This window comes from Acromyrmex echinatior, chromosome 6, assembly GCF_024713525.1.
Source record: "Acromyrmex echinatior isolate Ae372 chromosome 6, ASM2471352v2, whole genome shotgun sequence".
Taxonomy (NCBI): Eukaryota; Metazoa; Arthropoda; class Insecta; order Hymenoptera; family Formicidae; genus Acromyrmex; species Acromyrmex echinatior.
This window is the reverse complement of record NC_141857.1, coordinates 14,195,636-14,219,903: the sequence shown is the minus strand read 5'-3', so window position 1 is coordinate 14,219,903 and position 24,268 is coordinate 14,195,636. Positions and strand designations below refer to the sequence as shown.

The 24,268-nt window shown below is 36.6% G+C and overlaps 2 protein-coding genes across 8 annotated transcripts in view; both read left to right on the top strand.

The window, feature by feature from the left end:
- Nucleotides 1-24,268, top strand: part of LOC105154229 (putative G protein-coupled receptor CG31760) — a 246,683-nt gene that overhangs the window by 159,512 nt on the left and 62,903 nt on the right. The window lies entirely within an intron of this gene.
- Nucleotides 4,589-8,426, top strand: LOC105154227 (uncharacterized). The gene is made up of 3 exons (XM_087406862.1): nt 4,589-4,919; nt 5,003-6,575; nt 7,100-8,426. Exon 2 carries the CDS (start codon nt 5,306-5,308, stop codon nt 5,675-5,677), a length of 372 nt encoding a protein of 123 aa, XP_087262988.1. The 5' UTR covers nt 4,589-4,919; nt 5,003-5,305; the 3' UTR covers nt 5,678-6,575; nt 7,100-8,426.

Sequence of the window (24,268 nt, the reverse complement as noted above, 5' to 3'; positions counted from 1 at the left end):
AGAGTCTTTATGTACTTTAATGTATGTCTGCAGTTTATTCAAACTATAAATGACTACTTTAATGTAATTCCTATTGAATTAATTAAATTTTTCTGTTAAAAACGGAATAAAAGGTACTGTAAACCAGTGCTCGGAATTAATTGCCCATTTCGGGCAGATTCCTGAGGCGACCCCCACTACCACTCGAGACTTGGCGGCCGAGCCACGTGACGCTGTGCCCTAGGAGCGTCACGATACAAAAAGTATGCTGGGAGCATATCTTCCGGCAAATATTAAAATATTTTCTTTCCTACATGATTTTTATTTTAATATTTAAATTTTTTATTATTCACTTCAGGAATCTGCTCGAAATGGGCAACTAATTCCTAACACCGCTGTAAACCACAATAAAATGATTGATGTAACAACGTTATTATTAGTTCGATCAACCGATGCTTCTAACTCTGATGTTTTTTAGTCTGTTATTAATTGTGTCAAAGATAAGATTCAGTGGATAATCGTTATTCAGTAAAATGTTTATTATAAATGTTAAATTTTTCATGTAGAATACAGAATCCGATAGTAAGATAGCTCTATCCGTCAAACTGATGATTACATCCTTTTTCTGAGATAATGGATGATTAGATAAGAAATTTAAAAAATCTCCCCGAGAAACTAGGTTTATGATACCAGTCAAGAGTTAAAAGATTATTTTTAATTATCATTTTAACGTCAATCAAGAAAATTTAGTGAGTTATCATCAATCTCCAGAGTGAGTTTTAGACACGGGAACGAATTAAAACATTCCAGAAAAGTATCAACCTCTGGAGATAGATAATAACTCACTAAATTTTCTTGACGTTAAAATGATTAAAGATAATCTTTTATCTTTTAGATAGAGCTATTTTAGAGCTATTTTATTGTCGGATTCTGAATTCTATATGAAAAATTTGACACTTATAATAAACATTTTACTGAATAATGATTATCCATTTAATCTTATCTTTAACACAATTAATAAGAGACTAAAGAATATCACGAGTCAGAAGTGCAGCGCTGATTGATCGAGCTAATAATAACATTGATACATCAACCGCTTTATCATGGTTTACAGGGCCTTTTATTCCGTCTTTAACATAAAAATTTAATTAATTCAGTAGGAATGACATTAAAGTATCATTTTAGTTCGAATAAACTACAGAAATACAATACAAAGTACATAAAGACTCTCGTCCTTGTCTATTTAAAAATAATATATAATAGTTTATGAAATTAATTGTAATAATTGCAACGCATCGTATGTAGGACGGATTGGTAGACAACTAAAAGCATGAATTGCTGAGCATCGAAATTATATAAGCTGGAATACATCTTCTCATTCAGTTATAACCGAACATAGATAATGAACATGATTTCGATTGGAACAATATTGAAATTCTTGATAAAGAATCATGTTACAATAAGCGCTTAATTTCTGAGATGCTTCATATTAAAAAACAAAAGAATAGCTTTAATTTTCAAACTGACACTGAGTGAGGTTTATATAAAGCATACATTCTTATTGTAAACAATATCTAACTTTGCATTGTTGAGATCACATTAGTTTAAGTACTTTTTTGTTAGTCAATGTCAGTCACAACAGTGACTGTTATACATTTCTTATTTTATTCCTGGACTGTTTCTACATCTTCATATTTTATTTAATAATTATTTATCGAAGAATACAATTTTATATAACTTATGACTCTGTAGATTTTACATTATAACTAACATTATATATTATTTATTACTACACTGACTAGTAGAAAGTTAACGAATATCCTATTATCGAATTCTATTTTTTTTTTTTGATATATTGATGAGTGTTCTACCGAAATGACGTATTTGCTTGCTTTTTATTTGATGTTAATTAATGAAATTTATAATTTTATTAGAACGTCATAAAATTCTGTTCAATTGGCCTTCCAACCATTTGGCGAGCAATTTCGATTCCTCTGTTTAACGTTCAATTGTTCACACGACATGCGATTATGATGTATTTTTTTCACAATCAACATTATTAAATCATGGTAACATGTACACTTTATATTAAATAAATATCTGAAGAGGATCTAATTCAAAAATCGAAACATGTAATATTTTGTTTTTTAATATGTAATTTAAATTGTTATTGACTCTTATATGCCCTATTATTAAATTAATTTTTTTCCATTTGTAATTAAATCATTTATATTTATAGCGCGCACTATTAATACCTACCATCTTTTTGTTTCCCTTTGCAATTCCTTTTTTGCAACTTTTGATTCACATAAACAATAATACTTTATTTATTCATTTATTCATTTATTTAAAATTTTTTATTTAATTTAATTTTTATTTATAACCATAACTTAATAATACAACCACAGTTTTACCAATAGACTTTTAATGATACATGCGCAATAGTACAGTCGAATGTGATGATGCGGTCGACACGCGATGATGCCGTCGGCGCGCGTAATTTTTGATAGCGCTGAGAAAGAGAGAGGAAGGAATAAACGAATAAATTTCAAACATCGATTAAATCTATTTATACATTTATTTTATTTTATTTTTTTTCGTAACGCACTATTTTACAATATCATCTGAAGTGTGATTTAATATGTTATTTTAATCTGTTTTCTTTTCAGCATTACAATCATTAGCATCAATACTTATTCTTCTCCACTTTCCACTTATGCCATTTCCTGTTGCTTAAACATCTTTATCAAGATTGTAATTGTTACCAATTCCTTAACTATCTCTCAAACGTTTATTATTGCCGTTAGAGTAAGAGTGCCGTTTCTAGAAGAAAAATCAGGTCAATAATAGTGTGAACTAATAGATTCCATTTGTGCATGAAACACCACTGCGAAGGAATAGAGTAGAGCGGGGTTGTTTGAGTATAGGGGCAAGTTGGGCAAATGTAAATATCTAAATATCCAAAATATACGTATGAATATAGACACATCTATGCTAAGATAGCACAAAGACACATGTCACTGCGCTTAATACAATAATTTATGTACAGTTGTCAACAGCCAAATGCATGTGCTTTTTTGTATTACTACATTAAAAGTAAAATTTATTAGGTGAGTATTTTTTTTGTCTACGTAATTAAAGCAACTAATAAAAATAAAATGTATTGTTTAGATATAAGTTATTAACGTATTTTTTAACTATAATGTTCAAGTTAATATTTTATTTACTGTTTTTCAGTTATAAAAAAATATTTCAGTCAACATCAATATGTAGCTTGTTGGGCTAATATCTCATAACTAACCTCATAAACTCAACTGCTTAAATAAAATCTGTTTTATCAATGTTTTTTATTCTATGTTAACGATTAAACATATTAGGTGTTGGAATTAATTCGTAGCGTTTTACAAGTGATGGGAAGTACTTTCATTAATGTATTTTTTAATGCTCATGTGAAATAAATAACATTCTTTCATTAAAAAACGCTACGAATTAATTCCAACACCTAATATTTTATGTTTAATTGTTATTATAAAGAGCAAAAAAAATTTTAATTTTTCTAATTTTGTGAGTTAAAGTATTTAAAAAAAAAGATTATTACAAATTATTATACTTAAGATGAAAATAATAAAAATTGGATTAATATACACATAATCCTTTCATGTTTTTAATAATATATAACTTCATTAAATGATTATCCTCATGGTTTAACTTATCCTTCGAAGATGTTCAACATGCCCCATAATTAGGACACATTGCATCCTTGTAATTAATGTAATATATTTTCTTATTTATGAGATATATATTAAGAATTTATAAATACTTAATTGAATCAGATGAACATGCAACGTTTTAAAGCATTTACCATTGGTCTACCACAATTGTATGAAGATTTATAACAATTAAAAAAATATCCCAACTAGCCCCGCTCCACCCTACATCGAGACTCTGTACTAGATAGCAACACCTCTTCTATCGAATCATAGCTGGCGCTATTACATAATCTTCCACATTAATATGAAAAAAAAAAAAATATATATATATATATATACACACTGGCCAACAAAATTAACGCAACATCTGTTTCACTCTGCAAAAATAGGCAAATTTCAAAATAGAATAACTTCATCAAAAATCGTATTGAGATATTTAAAAAAGTATTTTACAGCTTGAAACCTTTACTTTTCAGATCGTTACTTTAAAAAACGGTCTCATGAAGATTTTATGAAGTTACATAATCATAAATGAAGATATATCAGATCTCAAAATTTTTTACTAAATTTGTGGAGTTCCATGAAGTGGACTAAAAATTATACACAAATGCGATTTACATCATTTGAAAGAGCGAATCTTTATCTTTAATTTGCTTTTTTACGAAGCTTGGTACGATTTTGTTTCATCGAGTTATTCAATGTTAAAGCAAAAATGATTCTTTTGCTCATCATCGTTGGCATTGCTCGAAGAATTCTAGGAGCGCGACAGCTGAATCCTCAACTTAACTGTCAACATGGACAAACTAAATCCTGCGCGGAATGCCACATCGAAGTCGCGAAGAATTATGCTGAAGAGGGTGATAATCAACATGAAATCCATGAGACCAATGCGTACTTCGCGTGATTGGTGCCGCTCTATATCCGATTGAAAAAACATGTGAATCGTAAATCGTATCCGCACTACACGACGGTGCTAAATCACACGGATATTGAGTTTCTGATGATGTTAAAAAGACATTTCCAAATTTGAACATTTGAACGTGGTGTCGATCAATGTGTACGGTATCAAAAATGGATAGGTCTTTTCTCCGCGGCTCACCGACGATAAGGAGAACGTGCTGTACGTGCAAGATCCACGTATCAGCCTTACTTTGAGAATAAAAAATTTGTCGCGTCTCGTGAGATCGCAAATTACTAGAAAAAAGATTACAAGAAATATTTCTGCGACCGGTAAGTATAATAAAAAGCTGATAAAAAAAATATTAAAAAGAAATATATATATATATAATGAAAAATAATTTCTCTATTTACAGGTACCTCCATTACTTTAGTTCGTGTGAAATATTGCAGTCGCATGCAATGGACTGTCAAAAGATGAATGATTGCACCATTTGACTGCTGAGCGTGGATGACAAGTGGTTTGAATTTAGTAACCAGAATAATCAGGAAGTGCCGTTCATTGCCGTTCATTGCCGTTGTACGGAAGATGGAACCCAACAGAAATTCGTTTTATATTTCAATCATCTTTCACAATTTATCCGACTACGACGCGCATTTTATAATTAAGGAAATTGCTATTGCGTACGATGAGACATAGATTTATTATCGAATAATGAATGAAAAATACATATCGTTTACCAAACGTTAAAGATACCGCCGAGAGAGCAGACTCGAGAAACTGTATAAGATTAAGGTTCATCAACAGTAACAACACCTACACCAACACCAGCAACAACAACAGCAGCAACAGCATCAACAGCAACAGCAACAACATCAACAACAACATCAACAGTAACAACATTAACAGCGCCAACATCAACAGCAACAACATTAACAACAACAACGATCTACACCAACAGCAACAACAACAACAACAGCAGCAATGTACTTGTGCATTGCACGAGGTGCATGTACTTGTTACAGACTTGGACGTCCAATTGAGACTGCTACGCCAGAAATCATTGGCAAAGTCCACGATATTGTTTTGATTGATCGACAAGTGAAAGTGCGCGAGCTTGTTGAGGCCACAGGCATATCACATGGCATAGTGATTTCAATTTTGCACGAACAATTGGATATGAAAAAGCTCGGCAAGATGGGTGCTGCGTTTGTTCACTGTGGACCATAAGCGTGACTGTGTGACGATTTCAAAACAATGTTTGGAGATGTTTCAACATAATCCAGATGAATTTCTGCGTCGATTACTGTGGACGAAACATGGATCCATTACTTTACACCCGAAACGAAGGAACAGTCAAAATAATGGACTTCACCGAGTAAATCAGTTCCGAAGAAGGCGAAGACCATGAAGTCGGCCGAAAAAGTGATGGCCACAGGTTGTTGGGATGCACGCGATATAATTCATTGATTCTTCCGTCGAAGCAAACAATCAATGGCGATTATTATTACTCCTTATTAGACCATTTCAACAACATTTTAAAGAAAAACCGGCCCCATTTGGTAAAGAAGAAAGTGCTCTTCCATCAAAACAATGCATGGGTTCATACGTGTCCGGTATCGATGGCCAAATTCAACAAATTCCGCTACGAATTGCTTTCTCATTCAACATATTCGCCAGATTTAGCTCCCTGCGACTATTTCCTATTTCCAAACCTGAAGAAATGGTTCGGAGGAAAGAGATTCACCACCAGAGAGCAGCTCATCGCCGAAACAGAAGCTTACTTTGAAGGGACAAATCATATTATTCGGACGACTTGAAAAAGTTGGAGAATCGTTGGATTAAGTATATCGAGCTAAAAGGAGACTATGTTGAGAAATAAAAATGAATCGATCCAAAAAAATGTGTTTTACTATGTTTTTCTAAAAACTTATTGACTTGCCCTCGTAGCTGTTAAATAGTAAAAAAGTTATAAGAAAATGTAGCAGGTGAGTTGTATTTATTTTTAAATGTTATGATGCTCTATGTGAAAATAATAAAATTATTAGTTACATAATATTAATAGTTACATAATTTTATTAGTTACATAATATTAATAATGAGTAATTATTTAGTTTTCCTTCCTGAGTGAAAACTTCCTGAGCGAATTAAAATGGCATTAATATCAAATGCAGTGCAAAAACGCTGTGCAAATATTAAAGAAAAATATAATAGAAAATATTGCTGCTTTATAAGTAATTTGCTTTTCATTTATTTAATCTTTTTTAAAATCTGGAATACAAATTTCATAGTTTTAACAGTTTTTTCTTTAAACTCACAAACGAGCTTCTTTTTACTATAAAACTTTATAATTAGTATTTAACTTTATAATTAGTATTTAAAGATATACTAATTTGAAAGTAAATGCCTTTTATATTTTGTTTAAAGTTAATTAAATAAACAATAGTTACAGTACAACAATTATTTATTAATTTTTTAATACAAATGTCCTATAATATTTGTTAAATTACAGAATTTATGCAAAAACATCCAGAGTTGCAAAGTGGAAAGTTTTCTGCAACATTTATTTTTAAACATGCGCAGAAATTATGAGAAAAAATACAGACGAATTACATCATATACCTAGTGCAGTAAAAGATTGGAAACAACAATAGGGGAAGGTATGTATTATACGTATATTGATAGACTGAAATTCTTTGAATACAAGAAAAAATTATATGCTTTGGATAACTTGAGCCTATTTTATCAATATTATATACTTGGCAAGACATATGAAGTTCTATTAAAGCCAAAAATACTATGATTGATGATGAGAAGCATGAAAAACAAATTGGTGAAGGACCTACATTAAATCAGATTTTAACAGAAATGGATCAAAATGTCTTAGCACTTATAGGTTCAATAGTCGCGGAAGGATATAATGCAGGAATCTAACATGCAATTTGTAAGCAATCTTTGCCATATTGTATAATAATTTTTGAAACATATAAAGAAATTAATATTAGGACAGAAATTTATATACGTGTTTTTGCAGGAGTGCTTAAATAATTCAAATGTATGTAACATAAATAATGATGTAGGTGGAGAAAGATTTTTTATAATATGCAATAATCAAGAGATAATACGAGATCCTATGCCATAAAACTCATTGTTTCCTCAAAATTATTTTTGCAGGTATGCCTGAAAAGAATGACCCATCAGAAGAAAGTTTAAGCAATGACAATATTGCACTAATAACATAAAAAAATCTTCAACAAACATAAAAACAACACGTAGAAACACCAACTATTGCAACTGTCAACACATCACACATTTCTGTAATCCTGACTTTAAATTCGGTGTCAATGAAAAAAGATGTTAAAAGAACTTCTGCTGTACAAAGCTATGATAAATCAATAGGACAGATTGAAAAGTTGATTAGAATTTTGCAGAAAGGTAACGAGATACGACAATCATATTATGTAAACAAATTAAAACTTTATAAGATAGAATTAGATTAAAAAAAAGAGATATTAGAGATGCTAAAGAAAAAATATGTATATTGTTGAAGCAATTTTTTAAAACAATTGAAGATGAGGCTATGAAACAATACTAGAGTATGTATAAATAAACCAAAGTTCTTATAAGTTATGTTGATGTTTAAATTTTACGTTGATTAAAGTTTAAATTTAGTTTAATAATTAAATATAATTTTTACGTATTTTCTCTTAAAAATAAGAAATTATTTACGTATAAATTTTATTACCTGATGATTAATTTTATTACCTGATGATAAAATTAACAGTAATGTATGTTAAATTGTTAACATGTGTTTTCTATTAAAGATAATAGATTATTAATTGATAAATGTCGAACAATAACGGACGACATAGCCCAGATGACCTTGATCTTGGCATATGTTGTCAAGGTCGTGACTCTGAGTGATCTTGAGATGGTTTTAATTGATGCTTGTCCTTCGTTTAAAAATAATTAACAAAAAAGTTTGGTATGTGATTGGATTAGAATTAGGTTATTATATATCATTAAACTTTTGAAGTATTTACATTTAATGGATATACCGGGTGTCCCAGAGCACCCGTACCACCCTTTTAAAAGGTAGGAATGTGTTTGTATTAAAAAAATGGTTCAGACAAAATTTGCAGGATTTCGGGAGATCTATCTGATGGTGACCTTGAATTTGACCTTGAGGTCGACCTTGGGCATAACTCAAGGTCAAAGTACCGTTTTACAAATGTAAACCCTTATTCATGACATCACAAATGAAAATAGCGGAAAATTTTACGTCCGAATACGTTATCAAGCCTAGGTCAAAATTACCCTTAGAGGTCATGTGGAGGTCAAGTTACTTTTAGAGCACCCGTACCAACCTTCTAAAAGATATGGATGTGTTTGTACAAAAAATAGTTCAAACAATACTAGGTATTTACATAGCTATGATGCATCCATCTGCTGGTGAATTTGAATTCTATCTTTAGATTCATTTGTAGTCGTGTACATCGATTTTTAAAGATTCCTAATTATCAAGATCTTGAACAGTCGATGCCGCCTGTGTCAGCGTTACCCAAGATGTACCACGTGGAGGTCACAAGGTCGGACTTACACCTCGTCGGGGTGCTTTTTTAAGGTGGTTCCCCTTGCCGTCACCTGTGTTCAGTCTAGATTTTCGAAGTGTCCTCCACGTGCATGTATGCAGGCTGTTATTCTTCGTTAAAAATCATCCGTCACCCGACGAATTTCGACAGGATCTAGAGACTAAATGGCTTCTCGAATTCTGTTCTTCATGTCTTCTGAAGTCGTAGGTCGTTCGCGGTATACGAGGTCTTTTATTCTTCCCCACAAATAAAAATCCAAAATTGTAAGATCCGGTGATCGTGGTGGCCAGTTATGTGGACCATATTTACCTATCCATTGGCCGCGAAATATGCGGTTCAGTTGTTGACGAGCAATGACAGACGTGTGGGCTGGACATCCATCCTGTTGAAACCACATATTTAGACGTAGTTGAAGTGGAATATCTTCAAGTAAAGTGGGAGTTCGTTTTCGAGTAAATCGACATACAGAAAACGGTTTAGATTTTCTTCAAAGAAAAATGGTCCGACGATATGCGTATCAACAATTCCGCACAAAACATTGACTTTCCAGATACGTTGATGATCGATTTCTCGATACCAATGTGGATTCTTTTGCGCCCAATAACGGAGATTATGTGTGTTCACTTCGCCATCACTTTTGAAGGTGCACTCATCAGAAAACAAGATACTTCTATGGAAAATAGGTAATTGTTGAGTAATCCAATTACAGAATCAGTCAGATATCAGTCTTTGTCTATGATCGTCCAATGTCATGGCCTGGTGAAGTGACATTCGATATGGATGAAATGAATTTTCTCGCAAAATTCTATTGATAGTGCTTCTACTTATTCCACTATCTCTTTCTCGTCTTCTTAAAGAATCGGTAGGATTTACAAGAGCAGAAGCAATTATATCAGGTGCCCGTACTGCACAAAGCGGACGATGAATTTGCATTTCTTTATTATAATCCGGTTGGACGATACCTTTTTGAATTATCCGCCGTTGCAAACGACTGAAAACATTGCGCGAATGCGGTGTACGATCGGAATATTCATTTCACCACATTCTTTCAGCTTCGCGAAAACTTCCAGCCCTACCCAAAACCGACAACATTAACGCAGCTTCTTCGCTTGAGTAAGACATATCTACCTATAAATGAATAATAATCCCCGAATATTGAAGTACCTAAGTACCTACCTACCTAAGTATAAAACGCACCTAAAAAAAAAAACCGACAGTTTATAAAACTCTTAAGCGAGCAAAGGGAGAAAAGCAAAACAAACAAGTAAGTTTAGTTCAGTTCAGTTTAGTTGAGTTCAGTTCAGTTCAGTTTAATTTAGTTTAGTGTAGTTTAATTCAGTTTAGTCGATTTACTCGAAAACGAACTCCCACGTTTACTTGAAGATATTCCACTTCAACTACGTCTAAATATGTGGTTTCAACAGGATGGATGTCCAGCCCACACGTCTGTCATTGCTCGTCAACAACTGAACCGCATATTTCGCGGCCAATGGATAGGTAAATATGGTCCACATAACTGGCCACCACGATCACCGGATCTTACAATTTTGGATTTTTATTTGTGGGGAAGAATAAAAGACCTCGTATACCGCGAACGACCTACGACTTCAGAAGACATGAAGAACAGAATTCGAGAAGCCATTCAGTCTCTAGATCCTGTCGAAATTCGTCGGGTGACGGATGATTTTTAACGAAGAATAACAGCTTGCATACATGCACGTGGAGGACACTTCGAAAATCTAGACTGAACACATGCGTACGAACAAAGGTGACGGCAAAGGGAACCACCTTAAAAAAGCACCCCGACGAGGTGTAAGTCCGACCTTGTGACCTCCACGTGGTACATCTTGGGTAACGCTGACACAGGCGGCATCGACTGTTCAAGATCTTGATAATTAGGAATCTTTAAAAATCGATGTACACGACTACAAATGAATCTAAAGATAGAATTCAAATTCACCAGCAGATGGATGCATCATAGCTATGTAAATACCTAGTATTGTTTGAACTATTTTTTGTACAAACACATCCATATCTTTTAGAAGGTTGGTACGGGTGCTCTAAAAGTAACTTGACCTCCACATGACCTCTAAGGGTAATTTTGACCTAGGCTTGATAACGTATTCGGACGTAAAATTTTCCGCTATTTTCATTTGTGATGTCATGAATAAGGGTTTACATTTGTAAAACGGTACTTTGACCTTGAGTTATGCCCAAGGTCGACCTCAAGGTCAAATTCAAGGTCACCATCAGATAGATCTCCCGAAATCCTGCAAATTTTGTCTGAACCATTTTTTTGTACAAACACATTCCTACCTTTTAAAAGGGTGGTACGGGTGCTCTGAGACACCCAGTATAACAACCTTTTTCTTTTTAAAATGGGAAAAATATGAGCCCTGGGGGGGGGGAAGACCCCAGCGTGTCGCCCCCCTCTCCCCGGAGAGAAGACATCCCAGGGGACAGATTTTGATCCGTCCGGGGCAGTGTGGGATTTGGCAGCCCTCCCCACTCCGACCGAGGTCTGAGAAGGGGCCCAACGATCGCCTAAAAATACCATTCGTAGCCTGTGAGGCATTTGCAGGGGGGAGCCGAGAACTAGACCAAAGATATTGCATCCGGTTTTCCCCTTGCCCATCGCTATCGGTATGTGGAGATCCTCCTTTCTCTATTGTTAATCAGCCGGCGCGACAGCACCGGGTGGGGCTTCCACGCCGGACACCGCTCGAAGGACTGCATGTTGCGCACAAAGTGAGTAGGGCGCAAGTTCCCCCGGCAGTATCTTAGTCTCTTAGATGCATCAGGCGGCAGCGTCCATTTCACCAAAGGTCGTACCTTCAGTGAGGTTACGAGTGAGGTGCCCGAGTCCGGCATTGTCGGGGTCGGCAGGAGAGACAACTTTCTCACTCGGTACCATCTCAGCCTCCTCCTTCCGCCCCATTATTCTGGAGCAGAAGGGGACTGCTCTCCAGTATTCCTCCCTCTCGATTATCTTAGTAACGACGATCGGGAGGGATAAGTCTAGACCTATAACGGTCTCGAGCTCGACGCGCTCCGCTCCCATGCGAACAGGCCACAAGGGTGTGGAGCGTGTCTCCATCCGCTGTACAATGGTGGCAACTATTGGTGCCTTCTTTTTTATCCGGTATGCCCCGAAGCCGTGCCCGGAAAATACTTGTATCAGATGTCAGTCCGCTCCGCATCCTGTTCAGCCATTTGGTCAGACAGGACTAGATGATCCCAATAATCATGCGGCTGTGGAAGCTCGGGGGAGTAGGAGTCTTTCCACTCACGCTCGGATAGTTCTCATCATGTCTACAGCCTGGGGGAGGAGCCCCTGCCTCTCCCTGATAGCCCAATATAACTCGGCGCGCTCTTTGGCGATCAGGTCCACAAGGGAAATACCGGCGATAACTATCTTGTCAGCTCTGGAAGTAATTGTCTCATGCTGGACAAATTTCCAGAGCCCATCCAAGATGAGCTCCAAATATTTCAACTTGAGATCCACCTTTTTTTTTTTTTTTTTTTATAACGGAGGGGAAATGTCTGACGCATACCCCGGGCCTCGGGGGAGAGCCCGGGGTTATGTGGGGCTTGCACTCACTAAAACCCCTCCTGGTGTCCTTACCTGGCCTTGCATAAGGGACTCCCAGGAACGCGTGCAGCATACATCAGGCCAGTCGGCTTATTGCTGACTTCGATTCCCGCCCGGGGATTTTTATAGACGTCGAAATGACGACCCCGGGCAGTGCAGGGCACCGACTACCCTATGTTTGGGCGCTGGGGGGACACCACCCCCTGCGCCCGCCACCCCAATTGGTGTTGGGGGGCGGGAGTTGGGGATCACGGCCCCCGCCGCGATCCCCAGCCCCCCAAGGGGCGCCAATCAGAAGTTTGGCGCCCCTCATGCTTCAGCGCCGCGAGGGGAAGTCTCGCGGCGCATCCCCCGCGCGCGGCGGTGCAGGGATCCGGCCCGGACTTGAGACCCACCTCGAACTGACCCCATATCGATGTGGGACTGTGGCGGCGGCCGCGCACCGAAGGTCTTTCCATTATAAAAGAAGAGAGCCTCCGTTTTGCTCAGCGCCACTTCCAGACTCATCTCTCTTATCCTCCGCATCATTTCGGCCATCGCGATTTTTGCTCGTGTGGTAGCAACTTGCCCTATTTTCCCAGCTATAATTAAAATATTGTCCGCGTAGCAGACAAGGCTGTAGCCGACGGAAAGGACGATGATGACGATTACGTCATATGCGAGGTTCCACAACATCGGAACGAGGACCGATCCCTATGGAACACAGCATGTCAGAAATTGACTCACCAATCGGCCAAACCGATCTGTGTATTCCATGGTCTTGTACCAGAAATAGTCGCACAGCATCTCCCAGAGATACAGAAGAGAGAAGAGTTTTACATGGGAGTTTTACCTGCAATTAAGCTTAACTCACACAGTCCCCATGGGCGTGGGATTGGAATACGTCCAATCGCGTCACGGTTATGCCGAGACTCCCAGTGCGCTCGCGGGATGTAGATCTGTAGTAGGGGATGATCGCCACACACCAATGATGATGGACAGGCGAGGAATTGGATGCAGTACCTTTTGCCTAGTTTTCTGCTCCCCCCTGCAAATGACCCAGAGGGCACGGGTCGGGTTTTTAGTGGGTAAGTCCTCAAGTTTCTTCTTCGATCTTGGTCGGGAAAGGAGAGCGAGGCTGCCGATTCTCTTGTCTGCGAACAAACAAAAACTTGTCTTCGGGAGTGTCTTCCATCCGCGCGGAGGGGGAGCGAGGTCTCCCCCCCCTCCCGCCCCCGGGAAGGGGTTCGTGAAGATTTTCTCCACCTTAAAAAAAAAGTTATTATATACTCATTAAATGTAAATATTCGGAAAGTTTAATGATATATAATCACTTAATCCTAACCCAACTATGTACTGAACTTTTTTTTGTTGATAACTTTAAACGAGTATTACCAACTAAAAACATCTCAAGGATATTCAAAGTCATATCCTAGACAACATATGCCAAGGTCAAGATCATCCGAGCTGAGTCCATTATTGTCGATATTTACGAATTAATTTTGCGTTCAAGCTTTCTTGTTTCAGCTTTGTTCTACTTTTGTTTTCTTGAGCTTTTTTTTATTAATTAAATCAAATGAAATGATAAGAACCCGTTTATTTAAATTATATTAATATTTATTATATTTAGATTATTTATATGAAGAACATAAATAAAATTTATTATATAATTATAAATTAATTTATATAATTATTATTTATTATATATTAATTAGTTTAAAGTACATTACCAAAGGAGAAAAAAAGGACCCATTAAGGCCCATGTCTAATACAGCCGTGATAGCGCCAAATTGAATACGTAATTTATATTATAAGCGAAAAAAAAATTACCGTGTTTCTTCGTTTTGCGAAAAATTGATTGTTTAAACAGTAATGGTTTAAACAAATTGTTTAAAAATGCCCATTTTTTTAAATTTGAAGTGCCATTCGATTCTACGTTCAAAAACAAGAAACTTTTATTCTTGATATTTTTTCGATCTAGTGCTTTGTTTATGCAAAAAATTTATAAACGGTTTGCATGCGCAAAGTCGACTTCCATCCATGCTTTAGGTATTGCATTAACACGAAAACTAACCACACAATTTATAGCAAAATCGAAAAAAAAATTACTCATGTTTTTTTGTTTGGTAAAATTTTTAAACAATTTGTTTAAACAATAATTGTTTAAACAAATTATTTAAAAATTGGCATCTAAAATACTCAGCTCATTTCAGACTCAGTTTCACTTGTGTGTAAATGCAAAGCAACTAATGATATTGTTGTTTATGTTAACACCGATACCATCGACCTTGGGACCTTTCCTGCATAATCCCCTCGCTTCACCTCGTGCCGACGAATATCCCTCGCGTTCTGTTCCCCCTGCGTCAACGAATACCCACCCTCATCTTGCTCCCCCCTCACAAAACATGGCTTAGAATCCTCCCTATATTGCTATGATATACATTTAATTGCGATACATCAATGATATTTATGTGCGATTTTTAATTCACGTCATAGATCTTTGCAAAATTTGTACAAATTTTTCAGATTTAACGGATATCCATTCCTGTTTGTATAACTCCGTAAAAATCAATCGTATCGAAATGTCGATTACCGATTTCGAAAGTAGAGATTTTATGGTTTAAAATGTTTTTTTAAAAACCTCATTATGACCATTTTTGACGGAGTTCCTCTATCTTGAAGTTTGCCTACATCTGAACAAATGATTAAAAAATCATTTAAAATCAATATTAAAAAGAATCAAAATTAAAATTCATAGATGTCCGTGAAAAATGATCACGGAACAATGTTTGATAATACGTTTTAAAGCTCAAGACATAACTTTCGAATGCTTCGAATCATATTTCTTTGCAAAAAATTTCATTATAAATGACGCTAATGTAAATTAAACCTTGCAAAATTGAAGAATAAATTTTTTTGTGCACGTGTAAAACAAATTTTTTTCTACAAATTTTTTTAAGTGTACTGTAGTGCTTAACATTTTCTATTTAAAATGATTTCTTAATCATTATAATTTTTTTCACTGAAGTGTAACAATTTGATGTGAATAATAAATTTTCAGGTGATTTTCTAAATAAAAATTTAAAAATATAAAAATTTATATTGTTGCCGCCGGTATTAGCATTACCTGAGGTATACCGGAGCGGTTACGCGATTGGACTTACACCGCGCGCGCGTGCATGTTGTGTGTGTGTGTGTGTGTGTGTGTGTGTGTGTGTGTGTGTGTTCAGACGTGATTAAAACCTAGAATTGCCACCTCTATTTTGAATAGTCCTGTAAATATTGTCTCATATTAATACATCTCCGTATTGCGAACTATAGTATAGTATGGTATGGGATAGTTTGTCAAATTTGACTGAACGCTACCGCTAACTGTCCCAAATTTTCTAGTTGTGGATAATTCCGTCGCAATTGACGACCAACTATTTCCCAAATATGCTCTATTGGATTGATATCGGGACTTATCGGAGGATGATAAAACCGCAATTTGGTTCTGTCTTAGAAACTGTCGCGTAACATTTGCGATGTGAGGACGTGCATTATCGTGCATTAAGATGAATCTGTTTCTTATCTGATCACAAATTGGACAGATATACGCCAAATTTCAATGATATATCTCCTGGCAGTCAATTCAGGTGGTGGTATAACAACCAAAGGTGTTCGTGAATTCCGTGACATACCTGCCCAAACCATTGCTGAACCTTCATAAAATCCTATAATTGGTCTGTTACAATTCTGACGATACCTTTCGCCATGACGATGCCATACTTTTTGCCGTCTGTCATTCCCATAGAGAGAAAATCTCGATTCGTCCGTAAAAAGGACATTGCTCCATTGTCTTTGAGTTCTTCTGACGATGTGCGTATGTTAAACGAGCACGTCATGATAATTATTAAGTACTTGCAAAGGACGCAAATGAGTATCTCTTAAACGATTTTTGATAATTTGTGCACTAATCTGACGCACAGGTTGTTGCCTGATTTTGAATACGGCTAACAATTATAAATTTGCATTAATAAATAATTGTTCACGGGCGTGTCGAACAATAATCCTATCTTTTCTAGGAATAGTTACATGTTTTCAACTCTGCCATGAGTGTGCCAGGACTATTCAAAATAGAGGTGGCAATTCTAGGTTTTAATCACGTCTGACACACTCACACACACACACACACACACACACACACAACATGCACGCGCGCGCGGTGTAAGTCCAACCGCGTAACCGCCCCGTGGTATACCTCGGGTAATGCTAATACCGGCGGCAACAATATAAATTTTTAGAGAATCACCTGAAAATTTATTATTCACATCAAATTGTTACACTTCAGTGAAAAAAATTATAATGATTAAGAAATCATTTTAAGTAGAAAATGTTAAGCACTACGGTACACTTAAAAAAATTTGCAGAAAAAAATTTGTTTTACACGTGCACAAAAAAATTTATTCTTCAATTTTACAAGGTTTAATTTACATTAGCGCCATTTATAATGAAATTTTTTGCAAAGAAATATGATTCGAAGCATTCGAAAGTTATGTCTTGAGCTTTAAAACGTATTATCAAACATTGTTCCGTGATCATTTTTCACGGACATCTATGAATTTTAATTTTGATTCTTTTTAATACTGATTTTAAATGATTTTTTAATCATTTGTTCAGATGTAGGCAAACTTCAAGATAGAGGAACTCCGTCAAAAATGGTTATAATGAGGTTTTTAAAAAAACATTTTAAACCATAAAATCTCTACTTTCGAAATCGGTAATCGACATTTCGATACGATTGATTTTTACGGAGTTATACAAACAGGAGTGGATATCCATTAAATCTGAAAATTTTGTACAAATTTTGCAAAGATCTATGGCGTGAACTAAAAATTGCACACATATATGATTTACAGCAGTAGAGTGAATCTTTACCTTCCGTTTGCTTTTTTATTGAACATTATATGATTTTTTTTCACCGAGTTATTCAACAATCAAATAAAAGGGATCATTTTTGTTTCAATGTTGAATAACTCATAGAAAAAAATCATATAATGTTCAATAAAAAAGCAAATGGAAGGTAAAGAGTTACTCTTTTGACTGCTGTAAATCGAATTTATGTGCGATTAGTTCGCACCATAGACCTTTGTAAAGTTTGTATAAAATTTTCAGATTTGATGGATACTTATTTCTGTTTGTATTGCTGCGTAAAACATCAATCAGATCGAAATATCATATCGATTTCGAAAGTAGAAATTTCAAGCTTTAAAATGCTATTTTAAAAATCTTGTTATGATTATTTTTTGACGAAGTTACATTCTTCTGAATTTTTATCAATTTTTGAGGATGAATAGGTGATCCTTTAATATTTTTGCGTAGTGTATATTGTTACATTCGCCATGCGTTATCCGCTACGCACAACCGAATTGCCAGCCTGAGTGAACGTGCACGCTCGATTCGCGGAAATAACTACATATAAATTATAAAAAGGCACTAGACTCTTTATTAACGCTCGCACAGAGGCAACGGCACATAAGTAATAACAGCGGATAATATTTTTGAAGAAAGCAATCGAGGAAGTAACGGACGCGTTGACAGTTCAAAATCCGATCCAACTCTAATGGCCCGCATCTCCTTGGTAACCGCCTGACACGATTTAGCGCGCAGAGAATCGAAGCAGCGCGGATATAACATTGCTTCCCCTTTCTTTTAGATTGTCGTTCCGACAATTATAATTTCGATGTCCTATTAACATTTCCAAACGGTTTCACGCTCTAATCTGTGCTGTTGCACAGGTCTCCTCGCCGAGTCCCCGTCTCATGATCAGCGCTTATGGGAGGCTTCCGTGCACGGAGATCTATGAATTTTAATTTTGATTCTTTTTAATACTGATTTTAAATGATTTTTTAATCATTTGTTCAGATGTAGGCAAACTTCAAGATAGAGGAACTCCGTCAAAAATGGTTATAATGAGGTTTTTAAAAAAACATTTTAAACCATAAAATCTCTACTTTCGAAATCGGTAAGGGCTTCTTTCGTTTGCTTCACCAAAGCTATCAGTTTTTTTTTAACTCTTTTTAACTCTTCCCTTAAAGCTTTGAGCCCTTGATATTTCTTTTTTCGGACGAGGAAGGGGGGGGGGGATTTAGCTTTTACCGTAGTACCTCTGCCCCAGTCCCCACTTCGGCATATGCCCTCCGTCCCGCGGAAAAACCACGGTTCAAAAACTACGGGCGAGACGAACTTCTTAAAAAAAATTCTAAAATTGTTTTTTTTTTATTTATCTTTCTTTTCCGAAAATCAACAGGATTAAGATCTTGTTGGGTCTCAATGTTTTTATTGGCGTATAGATTTTTGAGACATGAGGCAGCCGGTGTTTTCCCCACTGAGGTATGTGTCGGACGAGACCTCAAGTTACTCGTAGATTTGTTAAGAGGAGAAATTCGCCGGAAATAGAGGAAAAAGGATCGATAGGGAGGTACATTGGAAAGTTAAGAGAAAAACTTGAGCAGATTCATAATCAAGTTCGTGACCGGATGAAAATTAGGTCCTAACGTGTGCGACCAGAAGGCTAGACAAATACAATTTCGTGAAGGACAGAAAGGCTCTTATATTTTTAAGTGGAAAAGCTTCCATCTATTTGCTAAAACAATTTACAAATGACAAGTAAATATTTGTTTCCTAAAGAAAAAGTGGGAAAAGGACTTAGTACGTCCATTTCTATTCTCTCAAATGGGGACATCCAGTGTTATAAATCTGTAGAGATGATTTTCCCTTCCCTGATGGTTCCTTTTTTGAAACGCAGATCTTGCAAGACCTACATTAATTTTCTACATCCTGTTTGCAAATAGTCTAGGTAGAACTTCTTTCGAATCTTCTCCAAGATTTTCACTCCGAAGTCCACCAGAAGGAGAGTCATAAGCTTTTTCTAAGATTTGTTTTACACGTTTTTGAGGTACAATTAATTGTAGAATATTTTCCTTCGAATTAGGAGCTTCCCATTTCTTATACGGAACACCGTTTTTCAAGATGAGAGCATTCCAATAGGAGCACCAGTAAATTCGACAAGCAGTGTCTTGAGTAGTTATCCCTTCCCGAGACGGGCGCATTTTCGTTTCTTTGAATGATCGAAATGCTAAGATCTTCCCTCTGATCCCTACGCCAAATCTCCAGACTTTCCCTCTCGAAAATCATACGGGTGACTTGATTGACTTTGAATGTTTCGAACTTCCACTTTGGCATAATTACAACATATCACTTCATATTCTCTTTTAGATAATCAATCCGCATTTTTATGAGTCAATCCTTTTCGATGAACTATCTTAAATTTGTACTGCTGCAGTCTTTCCATCTAACGGGCTTTCCAGATGCCAACTGCCTTTCCAGATTTCTAAAGGACGAAAATCATCTGAGCAACACGTGGTCCGTTCCATAAATTTTCGTCCATAGAGGTAATGCTGAGCAAACTTTATCGGATCGGCCAGGAGCGCTTGACGAGTTGCGCAATAATTTCTTTCGGCTTTGCTAAGCACCCGACTAAAGTAATCTATAATTCTCTCGTCCTATCTCTGAGACGGGACCGCGCCGATTCCAATGTTGAAAGCATTCGTGTCCAAGATGAATTCTCCTTCCCCCTGGAAAAAGAGAGAATTGAGGGGAATATCAACGCTTGCTTCAGTCCTTCAAAAGCCGTTTGATATTCCTCTCCAAAAAATAACAAATTTATATCGGTCCTGACTGAGTTTGTAAAGGTTTAGCCAGGATGGAAAATCCTTTCACGAATTTGCAATAATATGAACTGAATCCTAGGAAACTTCGTACTTGTTTCTTACTATATGGAATAGACCAGTCTTTTACGGCCACAATTTATTCTGGGTTTCTAGCGATTCCTCTAGCTGAAATAATGTGTCCCAAATGTCTAACCTCCGTTGTCGAAAAATTACATTTTTAGGATTAATGTTCAAGTTTGCCAATCGAAATTGCTGAAAAACTTCTTTTAGATTTGAAATCATCTCTTCAAAATTCTTTCCAAAAACTTTTGCAGAATCTTTTTTATCATCCGTTCAAAGGTCGAAAAGGCACAGCTCAAACGGCATCACCTTGAATTGCTAAAGCCCAACATAGAAAGCCATTTTTTCTCTATCCTCTGGGCGGATTTTAATTTGCCAATATTCGCTCTTTAAGTTTAACATGGAGAATTAGGAATTGCTCGATAATTGTTCGATGATATCATCTATCCATGGGAGTGGATAGGAATCTTTTTAGTGATCGCGTTCAATCTCCTGTAATTATGTAAAATCTTAGGGTCCCATCTTTTTTCTTTACCAGAATCGCTGAGGAAACCCATGGGCTTTGCAATCCTTCAATTCTCCTTTCTTTCATATCCTCTATAATTCTATCAACTTCCTCCCGCATTTTATAGGGACGTCTACTTTATAGGAGAAAACCTATTAAATTGATATCGTGCTCAACACCTTCATAGTTTCCAGCCACAATCCCACTCGCGAAAATATCATCAAACTCCGCCAGAAGAGTGACAAAAATTCTTTTCTGTACTTATTTAAATTCTCGGAATTTTTCGCAAGAAGTTCTCCAAGAACACCAGAAGTTTTTTGATGTCTATTTTCCCTCTAGGGCTTTTTCCCAAGAAATCCTGAATTCGAGAACATCCCGAAACTACTTTTTTACTCGTTCCTTGGAAGCCGAACGCAGACTCGAAAACGTTTTCTAAGTTCATCACTTGCAGGAAATCTAATATTCCCTAATACAGAATCCTCTATAATTTCTGCCATAAATATAAGAAGTACTGCGGAGCATTTTCCTAGTTATAACTTTAACGAGAACCTTAAATTCGATCGGAATCCTCTCCCCGGTGAGGGAATTTAAGGTATTTCAAATTATAGTTGCTTATTTTTATCTTATCCCATTTTAATCTTTTCCCGTTCTCATTGACGAATCTTTTACTTAGGATCGAAACGTCGGAGCTCATATCGATTTTAAAGAAACAGACCTTATTATCTATTGTACCGAAATAACGAAAGTAACTCGAAGTATTTTTTATTTTATTTATTTTTACAATTTTTTCTAATCGAAGCCTTTTTCTTTCTAATTGAACCCATCCTGCTAACCCGAATTTTTCTCCTTTACGGACACTCATAACAGAAGTGCCCCACTTTTCCATTCAATCAATATTCTCGCGAATTTTCTTTAAAATTAACTTTGTTCTTTTTCCTTTCTTCTTATCCCTCTTTCTCCTTAAAATGTCCCCCGAAATACCGATTACTTTTTTCTTCTTTTCTATGGCTAGATAAGTTTTATAGCTTTTGCCCTTTCTATTGCCAACCGCAACGAAGTAATTCTTTCGAGTTGCAATGTTCTTTTTACAAAGCCGTCTGACAACGAGGAAACAAACTGCACGCAGGTGATTTTGTCCTAAATCGCGTATGTACTCTCCGGATACGCCAAACGTGATAGCCTCTTTATTTTAGTACTGAGGGTGGCAAAATCTTCTCTGAATTTTTGTTTCTGATTCGTAAATTGAGAATACGTCGTTTGTGACAAATAATCTTCTACGAAATGCAATTCTAATTTATCTTTTAGCTCTATGTACTCTAAATTGTCTATATCCTTCACGTACTCCAGGATGGCGCGCGCCTTTTCCCTCAAACAAGAAGCCAATGCGATCGTCTTTGACGTTTCGCTCCAACGATTTGCACGTGCAATCAATTCGAATTTGAGAGAGGAACTCGCGCAACGGCACTCTCCCCCCCCCCCCCTCGCCCTGTCGAACGTGTATCTTTACGTGGGCTTTAATTTATAATCGAGCTTATCATGAGCCTCGAACGCGTTCCCACGTACGCGAGGCTCTATCGTATCGCCACGCTCGCCACTTTCGAAATTTACCGGAACATTACTAAAAAGACTTAGCTGGACGTTTTATTGGGATACATGTTCTGGCAATCTCCTTCGAAGCTTTGCCAGCTCCTCGTCTCGTCACCGCAACATCGCTAACAGTTCCGCCTCTCGTGATCACTGTTCTTCCCGAAGCTATCGTATTTCTGATAGCACGACCTGCAAGGCTGTTGTTTCCGGTGTCTGCTCCGACTATTGTCGTGCAGCTCGGAGGGATCTTTTTGGACATTCTTTCCGGGTCTTTCAACTCCACTGATATTCTCATCGTCTCTTCGTCTCTCCATTATTTGAGCTGTTTTTCTTGTCACGATAGGCGAAATATTCCCGTCATCCGGATTCTCCGGATCGGATGAATCCCCAAAATGTTACATTCGCCGTGCGTTATCCGTTATGCACAACCAAATCGCCAGCCCGAACGTGCACGCTCGATTTGCGGAAATAACTACATATAAATTATAAAAAGGCACTAGACTCTTTATTAACGCTCACACAAAGGCAACGGCACAAAAGTAATAGTGAATAATGTTTTTGAAGAAAGCAATCGAGGAAGGAATGGACGCGTTGACAGTTCAAAATCCGATCCAACTCTGGCCCGCATCTTCTTGGTAATCGCCTGACATGATTTAGCGCGCAGAGAATCGAAGCAGCGCGGATATAACATTCCCCCTTTCTTTTAGATTGTCGTTCCGACAATTATAACAACATGTAAATTATAAAAAGGCACTAGACTCTTTATTAACGCTCACACAAAGGCAACGGCACAAAAGTAATAGTGAATAATGTTTTTGAAGAAAGCAATCGAGGAAGGAACGGACGCGTTGACAGTTCAAAATCCGATCCAACTCTGGCCCGCATCTTCTTGGTAATCGCCTGACATGATTTAGCGCGCAGAGAATCGAAGCAGCGCGGATATAACACTCCCCCTTTCTTTTAGATTGTCGTTCCGACAATTATAACAACATGTAAATTATAAAAAGGCACTAGACTCTTTATTAACGCTCGCACAGAGACAACGGCACATAAGTAACAGTGAATAATGTTTCTGAAGAAAGCGAGCTCGAATGGACTCGTTGACAGTTCAAAACCCGAATTAACTCTAACGGCCCGCGTCTTCTTGGCAATCACCTGTCAATCCTTTTCGCTCGTGATATGATTCAGCGCGGATGTAACAATATATATATTTACTCGTTACGAAGTTAAGAAGTTATAAACGAAAGAAGTTTAAGAAATAACTTCTCCTTTTTACTATATGAATTTACTGCTTTAAAGTACATTCCCTCTCCCCCTGCTTCAGGGACGCCCGACTCTCACCTTCGCGTGAAAAGTCGTTGGTTTCCTAAGTAGAGAAGCAGAGGAGATAAATCATCACTTCGCGAGATCAATACATTGATCTTGGATTACAATATATTGATATATCTTTGTTTTGATTTCTTCAATCATTTTGAATAGTATTAATCGGTATGTTTCAGTTAGTCTCAGTCAGTCAGATTATTTCGACACAAGTAAGACGCTTTACAAACGTTGAAAATGTATTTACATGAATTCATTAATATGACACAATTTCGATCGTAGAAAATGGTGTACATACACAGAATAGAAAGACTTTGGAGAGATATGCGTACAG